The 14,637-nt window shown below is 35.7% G+C and overlaps 1 protein-coding gene and 1 non-coding gene across 2 annotated transcripts; both read left to right on the top strand.

The window, feature by feature from the left end:
• The first annotated feature begins 251 nt into the window (after nucleotides 1–251).
• Nucleotides 252–358, top strand: LOC118482859. The gene has a single exon (XR_004869035.1). It is a non-coding gene; the product is annotated as a small nucleolar RNA R71 (small nucleolar RNA).
• Nucleotides 359–5,408: 5,050 nt separating this feature from the next.
• Nucleotides 5,409–6,683, top strand: LOC110930330. The gene is made up of 4 exons (XM_022173630.1): nucleotides 5,409–5,700; nucleotides 5,904–6,005; nucleotides 6,093–6,211; nucleotides 6,288–6,683. The coding sequence occupies exons 1-4, from the start codon at nucleotides 5,409–5,411 to the stop codon at nucleotides 6,681–6,683; spliced, it is 909 nt and encodes a 302-aa protein (XP_022029322.1).
• Nucleotides 6,684–14,637: the final 7,954 nt, after the last annotated feature.

Below are 14,637 nucleotides of genomic sequence, written 5' to 3' on the forward strand. Positions count from 1 at the left end.
TTTTTGAAGAAAGGGCCTCGATTTGGGCTTGCAAAGAAGTGCTTTCATCAACCTTATGGGCGCCCGGGGCAATAGATTTATTGTCGCAGGGAGTGTGCCACTGAAAATTGGTTTGAGCAATTTCCTCAATTTGATTATATATTTCATTTTGGCGACGATTACCTAAAAGTCCCCCGGAGCTAGAATCAAGTGTTTCTCTAGTGTGTGGCAACAACCCATTGTAGAAAGTGGATACTTGTTGCCATACTGCAAGACCGTGATGAGGACACTTTCTTAGTAGCTCCTTGAACCTTTCCCAAGTTTCATATAAGGACTCCCCATCCTCTTGTGAATATGTATTAATTTCAGTCATTAATTTAGCCGTTTTAGCAGGAGGGAAATACTTATATAGAAACTTTTGGGCTAGTTCATCCCAGGTGTTTACTGAGCCAGCTGGAAGGGTATTAAGCCAAGCCTTAGCTCGGTCTTTTAGTGAAAATGGAAACATACGAAGGCGGATGGCGTCGTTTGATGCCCCATTGATCCGAAAGGTATCACATATTTCTAAGAAATTAGTAATATGTAGATGAGGATCCTCGTCCGCAAGCCCATGGAAGGTTGCGGAGTTTTGAAGCATTTGTATTAAATGTGGTCTTAGTTCGAAGTTGTTGGCTTCGACATTCGGTGCATTGATAGCGGCGCCGAGATTACCTACGGTGGGGCGTAGGTAATCCATGAGGGTACGTTAGTCCGCCATCGGAAGTGGGTCTCCCGAAGCTTTCTCTTGGTTTTTAGCTTTAAGTCTTTTTCTAAGAAAGCGTTCGGGTTCTTCGAGAGGTTCTTTTATGTCTCTACTAGAACTGGAGCTCATACACTACGTAGAAAGTTGTGGCGCCTGGGTTCCTAGTCCTGCAATAAAAACGGAAAAGAACGTTTGTCAGAATGTTCACCACGGCCCCGTGCTCAGATGAACACAGCCCGTGGTCGGAGATACAGTGATTGTTTTCCGGATCCCTGTTACTGGGGAGTTGGTCACGACCCCGTGTTGCACCGACACGGCCCCGTGCTCAACTGTCTGTAACTCGGAAAATAAAAACTGCAAGTGACAATGCTGGGCACGGCCCATGTCCGACCAGGCACGGCCCGTGCTGAGCTCTGCAGAAACTGAAAAATTACGAAAATCCTAAAAAACAGAAAAATTTAGAAAAAAACGATTAGGCCGTTGATTCCTAACTTTCTTAAAATCCTTGTGTCCCCGGTAACGGCGCCAAAAACTTGATGCGGGTTGGTGTGTATATGGAATTAAGTATATTTTAAGCCCTTTTTACATGTTAGTCAAGTTTTAAATTTATAAAACACGATATTTTACTAACACCAAACACACATATGGGCAAGTGCACCCATCGTGAGCGTAGTATAGTGTTGGCAAGGTACCGAGGTCGTCCAAGGACACAAGAGCTTCTAGTACTGGTTTATCCTCAACGTCTAATCAAATCAAAAGTTTAGAAAAAGGTTTTAAACTAGAAAAATAAAAACTAACTAAATTGCTGAAAAATAAAATAAAAGTAAAAACAGATAGACAAGATGAATCACTTGGCTCCGATTTGTGTATAGTGTAACCTTTGATTATTTCCGCACTTTTGCATTTTTTAAGAGATTATCTTAGTTATTGTAGTAGTCCCCTCTTTTGAAGGTGACGTTACCCTCAACCCAGTAGTTTAAGTCAGCAAGGATACAATCCTAAAGGGTCGGATTATTAAAAGATAATTAATTAAGTTATTAATGCATATTGTGGTAGGCCCCTCTTTTGAAGGTGACGTTACCCTCGGCTAAGTAGTCTGAGTCAGCAGGGATACAGTCCTAAGTAGCAGGGTTAAAATATTAATAGTAGTTTAACTTATGAGGGGATCAATGAGTTTGGACCCCTGCCATCCAATACCGGTGGGTATTGAAGGAGGTCCTACTAAATTTGAGCCAGGTACTTTGCAGGATCTATACACTGAACAATAGCAAGACTCTTACCAAACTGTTCCCTTAACCCCCGACCAGGTAGCCAACATACCTCCATATAGACCGTGGAGATATGAATGGTGAAAATATTTTATTTTATATAGACAGTAAAATAATGCCAAGACACCACGGACAAACGATAAGGAAAAATCACCTTCAACATAAGAAACTAGTTATTAAAGTCATTAATACATAACCAAGTAAAAAGTGCGAAAAGATTAAAAATAAAAAGTATTACACTAGACACTTGTCTTCACCAAGTGATGTAAGAGACTTAGGCAAACATGGCCTTTGATTGTCAAGAACTCTTACGATCAATCGTGGATCCCGAGACGACTCACACACTCTATGATGGACAATGGATGATGGTGGTGGATGATGGTGTTGTGATGGTGGTGGGTGGTGGGTGAAGTGTGAGAGAGGTGGTGTGCCAAGGGATGAGTTGCAAGTGATCCAAGCACTCCTATTTATAGGCTGAACAGAAGCTCGGGCACGGCCCCGTGTTCGTTGGGCACGGCCCCGTGTCCATCCTTCTCTCTTTCTTCATTAATTGCAGTTTGTCTGCATTAGTTGACCACGCCCCCGTGTCCGCTGAGCACGACCCCGTGTGCAGAAGTGAATCTTTACTATCAAGATTTGCCTGGATTCCGTGAATCTTATAGTTGACCATGGCCCCGTGTCCGCTGAGCACGGCCCCGTGGTGGGCGATGGAAGCTTCTACAACTTTGTCTTTTCTGCTGACACTTGGGCACGCCCCCGTGCTCACTGAGCACGGGGCGTGTTCTGCCTTTTGTCTTCTTGATTTTGCTTGGGAAGATGCTGTCGGGGGGTCAAGCATGCCACGTTTGTTCCTTTTCTTTTATTTATGTTAGATTTAGTTGCCTTTTTTGCTTCTTTTGTTCATTTGAGCTCATTTAATCCTGAAAATACAAAAGTAAGACAAAAACACACTTTTTCCAATATTAGTACTAAAAAAGGGTTAGTTTTACGCCACAATTGATGTAATTTATATGTTGCATTTTGTGCACATCAGTACCAAATCAGGCACTTTTCTATTTTCAGGTCTTAAACAAAGTGCAAAAGACAAATCTGGCGAAAACGAGGCGATTTAAGGACATTTCTGGTGGAATTTATAAAGATTCTGGTGAACTGTCGGATCGTGCACGACTGTGCGGTCCACATGCACGATCGTACATGATCTCCAACCCCGGAAGCACTGCCAGTGAAAGTGAGTGTGCCGATGATTACTCGGAACGCTCGACCGTGCGAGCCAAGTGTACTACTGTGCACTACCTGGACCAAACATTCTGATACAATTATGATGACACCGCACTACCATGCGGCTAGATGCCCAACCATGCCGATGTGATGACCAAGACCAACTTGTCCACTAGTCCACTTGTCTGACCCAAATGGAAACTAACGTTACCCGACAATTGTACGTGCACGACCGTGCGACCAACTGCACGGCCGTGCAGATCGGAAATTTACCTGTAAATAGTAGCATTTGCTACTGGTTAAAGTGTTGGGTTTTTCTCCAAGTTTCTGGGCGATTTCAGAGGACCGAAGCTCTCCTGATCAGACCGATTCCAAGCCTCAAGATCGAATGGAAGCTTAACCGATCCAACCCATCAATTCCTTGCTTGTTTATGGTTCGATTCCTTGTTCTTAAACATGTATTCTGATCATTCTTCAAGTATTGAGCTGATGTTAGTTTATGTTTATTGTAGTATTGTTTATTAATAGTAATGAACTTGTTTCTTGAATAATCTTTAGATTGTAATCTCATTGGCATGAATCTTTAGTACTTTTTCATGTTTGAATCTTCATGATTATATGATGAATGTTTCATTGATGTTGGATTCTTGATTATGTTTGGTTGTCTTGGATAATGAATCTGTGGTTAGTGAAGATTGTTAACAATTCCTTAATTAATCACTTGTTTGTAAACTTATTTATACCATGAAATCGGACCAGGGTATTGGTTTTATCAAAGATAAATCTTATTTTGATTGAGAATGCTTTCTTGCACGTAAGGGTTCTAACGAATTATATGGTGTTGTTACATGTTATTGACGCGGTTTATGATCTTTGTTTAGTAGTTTTGGTTGAAATTGCTAACTTGGTAGATTTGTGTTCAAGACTTGTAAGATGAAATAGTTTATTGTATGATCTACTTTAATTCTTATTTTGGTGGCTGTATTGTGACCATCGGTATTGCTTTCTTTGATAAGTGAGGTTAGGAATCCAGACCAGGTAAATAATCTATCTTTAAAGATTCGCCTGAATAAATATCAATAGCTCGCAAATGAATGATTTTAGGTGGTTAACGTGTGACCATCGCGTTAACTTTCCGAAGAATCATAATGTTAGAAATCCAGACCAGGTAACTGATTGTCTTGCAATTGGAAAGTTGATCAAGTGCTTTTGTGACATATTTGATGTAAATAACATTGTTTAGGTTGTTTGCAAAACAAGATAATATTTGTTTTTCATATTTAGAGTCTATTATGTGTTAAATATAGTTTTAGATCATTTTAGTTAAACACCCATTCACATATCTTTTTATTCGGTAAATCAATGACAAAGATTTAGTACTCTACTCCGCCCGTGTTCCATAGATCAATATCTGGTTCTTACCCATACTTTACTACATATATGACAGGATACACTTGTCCTTTTGTGTGTGTTTTAATGTTGAGGTATAATCATTTCTATAAATATTAAAACCAAGTTCGTGTGTAAATTCAGTGTAAAAACATATATAGTTACGCACACGTCAGTTACTATACACATGTGTATAAAAAACAAACAGTCACTACACACATGTATATAAAACCCAAATTGCTCAGCGAATAACAATTAAACACACGTGTATAAAATACAAACAGTCACTATACACCATCGACACCTTCGATTTTTTTAATTAAAAAAACTATAGCAAGACCATACTCAAATTAAAGAGAATAAAATGTTCGCTTTTATGATGTGATTGTTTTAAGGGTTATTATATTTTATCACTCCCAACCTATGCTATCAATTGCGGCGATATATCTGTGCTATATCGGTGATATAGCGGTTATCGGCCCTTCCTTCAAATATCGGTTTCATATCTCGGTCAATATATCGGTCACCGATAATATCGGTGGTTATCGCCGATATTATGTATAATTTATCTCGTTCGTATCGTCGAGATTATCGGTTGGGCCAATTTTGACATTTTTTGGCCCAGTTCTAACCTTAATCCAGTATCAAAACAATTATCTAGTCAACCCTAATTCATCTACGACCATCCAGTCGCTGTCGCTCCCAAAGTTGCAGTCGATCCGGACTTTCCACCTTCCGGACTCAGTCGCAAGTCACATAAGGTATGCATCTTCTTCTAATTTCATGTAATTAGACGACTTTGTGGTCATAAGATGAGCGGAGGAATTACACGACTAAAGCAACATCTTACTCATATCGGAGGACAAGTCAAAAGTTGTTTGAAAGTGAGTGTGGATATCCAGCATAGAGTCTTAGCTCCTTTGGTTGATGTGGTTAGATTGGTTGATACGGAGGAGAAGCCAAGTATGGGTTATATCTATGATGCAATGGTTAGAGCGAAGGATCAAATCAAGAAAAATGTAACTGATGAAAGACTTGTCCATAAAATTTTAGGTATGATTCAAGCAAGATGGACCGACCAACTTCATCACCTGTTACATGCAGGTATTAATTATTGAACTTAAAATTTATTTGTATAAAATTCAATGTGTTGAAGCTAGATATTAACTCTTTATTTAATGTGTTGAAGCTAGATATCACTTGAACCCCGCTATTTTACATGGGGAAAATTCGAAAGATAAAAAGAAGAACGCGGAAATTTTGACGGGACTTTACGAGGCTATTGACTGTCTAGTGCCCCATTATAGAGGAGAATGATAAAGTGAGGCAGGACTTGAATCTATACATTGATTCAGTTGGGCAATTTGGATCCGCGACTGCTATAAGGGGTAGAACGAAAGTTGCACCATGTAAGTATATATATATATATATATAGTTTATTTTTTTATTAAATTACTCGAATTATTTATAATAAATATGTAAATGATTAAATATAGATATATGGTGGCGTACATATGGGATCGACACACCTTTGCTCCAAACATTTACTATTAGTGTCCTCAGTGAAACTTGTAGCGCTTCATCTTGTAAACGCAATTGCAGTACATTTGACAATGTAAGTTCTTTCTATTAAATTACATTTATTATAGATCGTTTACTTCGTTAAGTAATTTTTGATTCTTTATGTTCAGTTACACTCAAAGAAAAGAAATTGTCTTTTGCAACGAAAACTCAACGATCTTGTATTCATTCAATACAACACAAGGTTACAAAGGCACTTCAACTCATTAAAAACAAATAGATCTTTGGATCCTATTTTGTTGAGAGGCGTAGAGGAAAATGATGATTGGGTTACACCAACACAAGATGAGCTTCAAGAGTTTGTTGACGGTACGGATGGTCTTCGTTGGTCGGATGTACGAGAGGCAATGGGAGGAAATGAAGAAGTTAGGCCAAGTAGTAGGACCAAAAGATTGCGCTATAGAGATGATGATGATGTTACAATTCATGCGGAAGATGATCTTAATGTACAACTGGATGAGATGGTTGATGTGGACTCGGAGGAAGATTTTATGGCTTATGACTAGGTCTTAGTGTTTTAGGTTATGATGAACAAATAAACAATCGGATGCTTTTGGTGATCTTGATGAACGCATCTTTATTGCGGAAGATGATCTTAATGTACAATTGGATGAGATGGTTGATGTGGACTCGGAGGAAGATTTTATGGCTTTTGACTAGGTCTTAGTGTTTTAGGTTATGATGAACAAATGAATAATCGGATGCTTTTGGTGATCTTGATGAATGCATCTTTATTTTGCTATTGATATTATATAGGTTCTAGACTTCTAGTATATATATATATATATATATATATATATATATATATATATATATATATATATATACGAGGAGGAGGATCCGTTAGGAACCACCCTTTATTGCGAGAACCGCGAGAACCAGTGTGAACACAAACAGTAATACCTAAAAAAATCTAAAAAACACTCAAAAAAACTTTTTTTTACTATTTTTTTTTTAAAAAATCGCTATATTTCGTTTATAATAAAAAAAATTCAAAAAAAAAAAAACTTCGAGTAACAGTTATCCATGCATATGTGCATTTGTATCATTTCTTTGACAAATTTCGTAATTCATTACAAATATTATATAATTGCACTTTCATTTACACCACCACGTGTAATACACTACTTTTTACGTTAACAATAGTAGAAATGCACATGTGCATCTATATGTATCAACCTGAAATAAGGTGTGTTGGTAAACTACTTTCTCTTTCATCTATCATTCCATCTATAATACACAAATATGCACATGTGCATTTTTGTCATTTCTTTGACAAATTCCGTAATTCATTACAAATATTAGACAATTGCACTTTCATTTACACTACCATATGTAATACACTACTTTTTACATTACCAATATTAGAAATGCACATGTGCATCTATATGTATCAACATGAAATAAGGTGTTTTTGGTACACTACTTTGAATACACTTTCCCTTTCATCTATCATACCATCCATAATACACTACCATTACCTTCTACCATCCATAATACAATACCATTACCTGCTACCATCCATAATACAACACCATTACCAATATTTTCACTTTATTACATGTATATCAACATCATTTATACCATCCAATCAACATATTACATCATAAATTGACAACTATAACCAAACCATCAACCACTAGATATAACTAACAAAAAAAATGTATATGGGTCTACTTCTCCATTTAAAATCACAAACTTTTTTTTTATCAAAACACGTTATATCATGGTTATACATAATGATACACATGTGCATTTTGAATATTGGTAATGTAAAAAGTAGTGTATTACGGATAGTATTGTAAATTAAAGTGCAATTGTCTATTACTGATAACGTATTACGGAATTTGTCGAATTAATGATACATATGCAGATGTGCATGGATAACTGTTACTCGAAAAAAAAAAGTTTTTTTTTTGCTAACTAAATATAGCGATTTTTTTAAAAAATATTAAAAAAAAAAATTTTTGAGTGCTTTTTGATTTTTTTTAGATTTTATTTTGTGTTAACATTGGTACTCGCGATTCTCGCAATAAGGGTGGTTCTCAAATGAACCTTACCCTATATATATATATATATATATATATATATATATATATATATATATATGCATGGTATTATAAATTACCGATATCTCACCGCGATAAACGATGTCTCGAATATCGGTCCTTGACCGATAACCAATATTTTTCCGCATTAACTGCATAGCTCCCAACTATTGAGTATTGGCTGCTGCTACTCCCAATTAGCACTTTGACTCTTACCACTCCCACCTTAACACTTTGTGTGTTGTGTCACTCCGGAGTTAACTAGAAAACATGTTTTGTGGTGGGAGTTCATGTTTTCTGATGACACTAGATACAATAGTAAAAGAAGAGCTCATGTCGAATCAAAGTTAGGGTTTGTTCTTCAGTTTTCTGGTTAACTCTGGAGTGACACAACACACAAAATGTTAAGTTGGGAGTGGTGGGAGTTAAAGTGATAATTGGGAGTGGTAACGACCAATTACCAATAGTTGAGAGTGATAAAATCCAATAACCCTTGTTTTAAAAAAAAGTATAAATGGATGAAAAGGTTATGGTCATTTAAAAATTATGGGTGTAGTTTATTTAAAAGTAAAAAAACAACAAGAAATAATATTTTTTTACTTCCTATAATACGCTTTTTAATAAAAAGATAAAAAGAAAAAAAAAGTCAACCGGATAAGTGGTATAGATTGGTTCATTTAGTTCACAAATAGGGGATGTTCACAAATGAACCTAATACTATATATGTATGTGTGTATATATATATATATATATATATTGTATGGTTATACGGTTTATATATATATATATATATATATATATTGTTCGGGTGTTCGTATAATTATACAATTTATATATATTGTTTATGTGTTCGTATGGTTATACAGACTATATATATAACCCGTATAATCGTACGATATATATATATATATATATATATATATATTGTAAGAGTTGGCTACAAAGCCTACTTTTCTTACAAAGTGTAGGAAGCAATCTCCTTGTGACACGTGGCATCTAGTGTTTTCTAACTAAAGGGTATTAAGGTAATTGAATAATTATATTATTTATGGAAGATTTTACATCATAACAATAAAAGGTTATTTTTATGAAAACTATATGTCTATTAATTATTCTAAATCGGCAGTTACATCCTTTGAATCGACGATTAATTCATCCGAACTTCAAAACGTAAAACAGATTTATCATTTCTTGACATTGTGTTTAATCAGTTTATGGTTTCTTTACCCCGTGTTATATCAATTTTCACAATTAAAAACACCCCTCGCATATGTCAAAACATAAAACACATTCATTATTTCTTGACGTTGTGTTTTATGAGTTTTTGATTTATTCACGTTGTGTTATATCCCTTTTCACAATTAAGCACACCCCTCACAGTGCCAATGATCTCTAGATCAAGTGGTGGAGAGCTTGCATTTCTCTTGAGAGATGTAGGTTCGACTCCCACTTGGTGCAGAGTGAGGCACTGGTGGGCAATGATAGGAGACCCAGGGAAACCTGGGTTGGATCCTTGAGCCAAACGGGTTTTACCGGTAATTTCACTATCGTGCCTACGGGCGGGTGGGTTACCAGGTTTTCCCCGGAATTGGTGGTGGACTCGGGTTACTCTCGAAGTACTCCGTTTGTCCAGTGGGTGCCCCGAGAGTGCTCGGGATTGAGTTTGTTGGTCGTTCAAAAAAAAAAAGCACACCCCTCACACATAAAAGACAATAGTGTGTGAAATGCACAATATAAAACACAATAATGTCTAAAATATATAATATAAAACACACCAGTGTCTGATTCAATAAAGACACACCCGTGTCTCAAAATACACAATATAAAACACGCAGACACTATATAAAACACACTAGTGTCTGAATTACTTGCATCATAATTTTTTAGATATGTAGCAATATGGTACTCATATTAAAGATAAAAAACGCTCGTTATTATGGTATAATTTTTTTAAGGGGAATTGGCTTGTAATAATCCCACCTAGACCTTATTGGCCATTAATAATCCCACCTCAGAATATTCCCCCCACTAGTCCCACCTTTCACCTATTTTTCCTACAATGGTCCTCCGTTAAAAAAAACTTAACGGAGTTAAGCTTTTTTCCAAATTACAAACAGATTTTTAGGGCTTTTGATCAAATCGATGATACGAGTCCATTGATGTAAAACTTACTTCGAAATGGTGCTCCAAGTGACTTGATTTTGGTTAATTGGAAATTTAAACACCCGAATTGAAGAGTCGTTTTCATCGTTTGGAGTACCGTTTCGAAGCAAGTTTTACATCAATGGACTCGTATCGTCGTTCTAATCAAAAGCCCTACAAAATCTGTTTGTAATTTGGAAAAAAGGTTAATTCCCTTAAGTTTTTTTAACGAGGGACCATTGTCGGAAAAATAGGTGAAAGGTGGGACTGGTGGGGGGAATATTCTGAGGTGGGATTATTAATGGCCAATAAGGTCTAGGTTGGATTATTACAGGCCAATTTCCCTTTTTTTAAAACAAATTATGTATAAAAATGTTATTGACGTTTTAAAAAGACGGGGGTAAGTTGCATGTGATTCCTAAATTTAAGGTACACTAAATTTACTTTTACACCCTTAATCTAATAAATCAATCAATTAATTAAAACAAATCTTACAATTTTACCAATCATTTAATCTCATCCATCAATTACCTAATCTATTGGTCATGCTCATTTCTTACACTTTTTAGAAAAAACACACTTTGTAGAGAAACCCTACCCTATATATATATATATATATATATATATATATATATATATATAGGGGACCGCTAAAATGAAAACCACCTCCAGTTGTAAGAACCATGAGAACTACACCGTACGGCGTGAGTTGGACCAAAAAATTTTTTCATAAACATAGATGCGTGTATTATAAACACATTTGTAAAAAAAATTCAAAAAAAAAATGTCGTGTGTGTAGTTTTGAGCACCACAAGTTTGTGTTGCGGGTACCGTAAATTTTAAATAAATTTTACGGTACCCGTAAAAACAAACTTGTGGTGCTCAAAACTACACTCACGACATTTTTTTTTTGAATTTTTTTAACAAATGTGTTTATAATACACGCATCTACGTTTATGAAAAAAAATTTTGGTCCAACTCGCCCCGGATCAAAAAGTTCTCATGGTTCTTACAGTTCTTACAACTGGAGGTGGTTCTTATTTTAGCGGTCCCCTATATATATATATATATATATGTATATATATATATATATATATATATATATATATATAGACTGGGGATCCTACGGAAAGTGTGTTTTTCCTAAAAAGTGTAAAAAGTCATAAAACACAATAATTTCAGGCATAAAACACACCTAAAACTCACAAATAATAGAATGAATATTACTAAAACACCATATTCAAACTCTAATAGTCCATAAAAACTTCAAACACACCATCGTAGAACTATGAATATAAAACACACAATGCTAAACAACATAAAACACAATAATATTTGTCATTCCACAATCAGAGCCTTAACATCTAAAACACAACACAAAACCCACATACATGATGTTTTAGTAATCTTCATCATATTATTTGTGGGTTTTTGGTGTGTTTTATGGTTGACATTATGATGTTTTATGACCTTTTACACTTTTTAGGAAATTTGGACTTTCTGGTCAACTCCTATCATATATATATATATATATATATATATATATATATATATATATATATATATATATATATATATATATATATATATATATATATATATATTGTAGGAGTTTGCTACAAAGCCTACTTTTCCTACAAAGTGTAAGAAGCAATCTCCTTGTGACACGTGGCATCTAGTGTTTTTAACTAAAGGATTGTTCGGGTTGTCTTTTTTGGTAATACGCAGTGCTGTAATATGAGAATAAGTTTAAAACATACGTATGTGTATTGGTATGAAAAAAAGGCAAAATAGTTGTTGTACTGGTCAACGTAACAATCAATTAAAAGAAGGTTATAAAGTGTAGCGTTTAGGAAATGTTGAAGATGTAAATAGACAAAAGTTTCTTAGGCCAGGGGGTGTGGTATACCGCCCCTGGCCAAATCAGCCAAAATAGCGCCCTTTGGCGCCCCACACCCACTTCCCCGACGCCATAGGGGGCACCATTGTTGTTTCGCCAGCGTACTAACGGGCGCTTATGCATCGTGTTCGAGAAATTTGGTCAAAATGACCGTTTGGGAACGGTCCTTTATTTAAAAAAATAAAAAAAATCTTAATATATATACACATATTTTTACACAAACTAATACACACACATTCTCTCCAATCATTTTTATAACAAAAATGTCATCCCATTCTTCATCCGATTCATCTAGCTCTTCATCTGACAGAATGATTGACGATATGCTTATCGTAGCAACGCAAAAAGGCGATTCAATATTTATGAGAAGAAGCCGAATCGTCTACAACGCGTACCAGACAAGCGACTCTTGAACGAGATCGGTTAGGTGCTCATGAACATTTAATGCATGATTATTTTGGTGAAAATATGTTGTACGAAGATACACAGTTTAGTCCTCGGTTTCGTATGAGTCGTCGTCTTTTCTTAAGAATTTCTAATGATCTTGTGGCCCAATATCCATTTTTCACACAAAGATAAAGTGTTAGTTGCAAAATTGGTTTCTCTGGAATACAAAAGTGTACTGCCGCAATTCGGCAACTTGTGTACGGCACGACGAGTGATGCGTGGGACGAATATTTAAGGATGTCGGTCGGAAGTTGTCATGACTGTCTTGAAAATTTCTGTGAAGGTATTGTTATTGTTGTTGTTGTTGTTATGTTCATTTATAGTTTGTTAACACTATTATATTAGGTGTTAATTTTCTCTATGGGAGGCGATATTTGAGGATGCCGACCGCTACCGACGTTCCACTTTTATACGAGGCCCATCAGCGGATACACGGGTTTCCCGGGATGTTGGGTAGTCTTGTTTGCACTCACTGGCAGTAGGTGGCATGTCCAATTGCTTGGAAAGTGCAACAGCATCATGGTGACCACGAGGGTTGTGCCCTAATACTACAAGCGGTCGCGTCTCAAGATTTATGGATTTGGCATGCATACTTTGGCATGGCCGGTGCGAACAATGACATCGCTGTTTTACAATCTCCGGGTCTTTTTGACGATGTTATAGATGGTGTTGCACCAAATACTTCATTCTATACAAATGTCGTGGAGTATAAGTATGGGTATTATCTTGTCGACGGTATTTATCCAGAGTGGGTGATGTTGGTGAAAACTCTTTGGTGTCAAGATGACGAGAAAAGATTATATTACAAGAAGAAACAAGAGTCAACAAGAAAATATGTGGAGCGGGCTTTCGGTATATTAAAAAACAGATGGTCTATCATTGCCCAACCGTCAAGGATACTTGAAAAGGGTAAATGAGAAACGTCATGCATACGTGCATCATCTTGCATAACATGATATTGGAGGACTCGGGCAGAGCATTTTGTGCAGAGAGTTATAATGAAGGTAACCAACCGATGAACCCATTATTCACATACGCTCAAAATGAAGTTATTTGAGCGAGAATACGTGACAGAGACACACACCTTAACATTCGAGCTGATCTGACCAAGAACCTATGGTTTGATCGTGAACAAGGAGGAGACGACGAGTGAAGATGTGTATTTTTAGTTTAACCTAGTTTAACCTTTTAAGCATTGTATTTTATTAGTGATATTGTATTTTTTTAATTTAAATTATGAGTCTTATATTTTTTCATGTTATTTAAATTTAAATTAATATATCAAGATTAAATAATATTTAAATTTAAATTAATATATTAAAATTAAATAATGTTTAAATTTAAGTATAAAATAATAATTAGGTAACGATGAATAGAGTTTTAAATCATTACATACAAGTTAAAGAGAGAGGCTTTAAAGCCCCCTATGTGACATGACGCATACGTGACACTGATGTAGCGTGATAAAGCCCTAAGTGCTTTATACCACGCCCACCAGCATTAGGGGCGTCTATCGTGATAATAATGAGATCTACCCATAGGATTCAAAATTAAGATTTACTTAATTAAAAAACATAAATTTCAGACATTTGTTTTTTCGTTTGTGTTTGACCCTTACATTTGTCCGGAAGGAGATAAATGTACCATATAAAAAAGGCTTTTACTATAACATTATTCAAGAAAATTATTAAATTCAAAAACTTAATTAAGAGTTCAGGAGAATACAAAGACCTCTATATATAACTGTGAATTACAAAAAGTTGTAAATTGTGTTATTTTCAGAAATGACGTACGTCATCAAGATCTACTACACTATTAATTCTACGCGGTGGGGTGTTCCACTTTCAATCATTCACCACACCCAATCATCAAACGTCACATTATCAAACGTGGTTCCATCAATAGATTTTAGTGGGTGTGCTC

The sequence above is a fragment of the Helianthus annuus genome, chromosome 1, assembly GCF_002127325.2.
Source record: "Helianthus annuus cultivar XRQ/B chromosome 1, HanXRQr2.0-SUNRISE, whole genome shotgun sequence".
Taxonomy (NCBI): domain Eukaryota; kingdom Viridiplantae; phylum Streptophyta; class Magnoliopsida; order Asterales; family Asteraceae; genus Helianthus; species Helianthus annuus.

Excerpts from the sequence above, each read along its gene's own strand:
- LOC110930330 (XM_022173630.1), top strand. The coding sequence starts at position 5,409 with ATGAGCGGAGGAATTACACGACTAAAGCAACATCTTACTCATATCGGA. Across the intron at positions 6,006-6,092 it reads TAGAACGAAAGTTGCACCAT|ATATATGGTGGCGTACATAT; the intron begins GTAAGTATATAT and ends GATTAAATATAG. Across the intron at positions 6,212-6,287 it reads ATTGCAGTACATTTGACAAT|TTACACTCAAAGAAAAGAAA; the intron begins GTAAGTTCTTTC and ends CTTTATGTTCAG.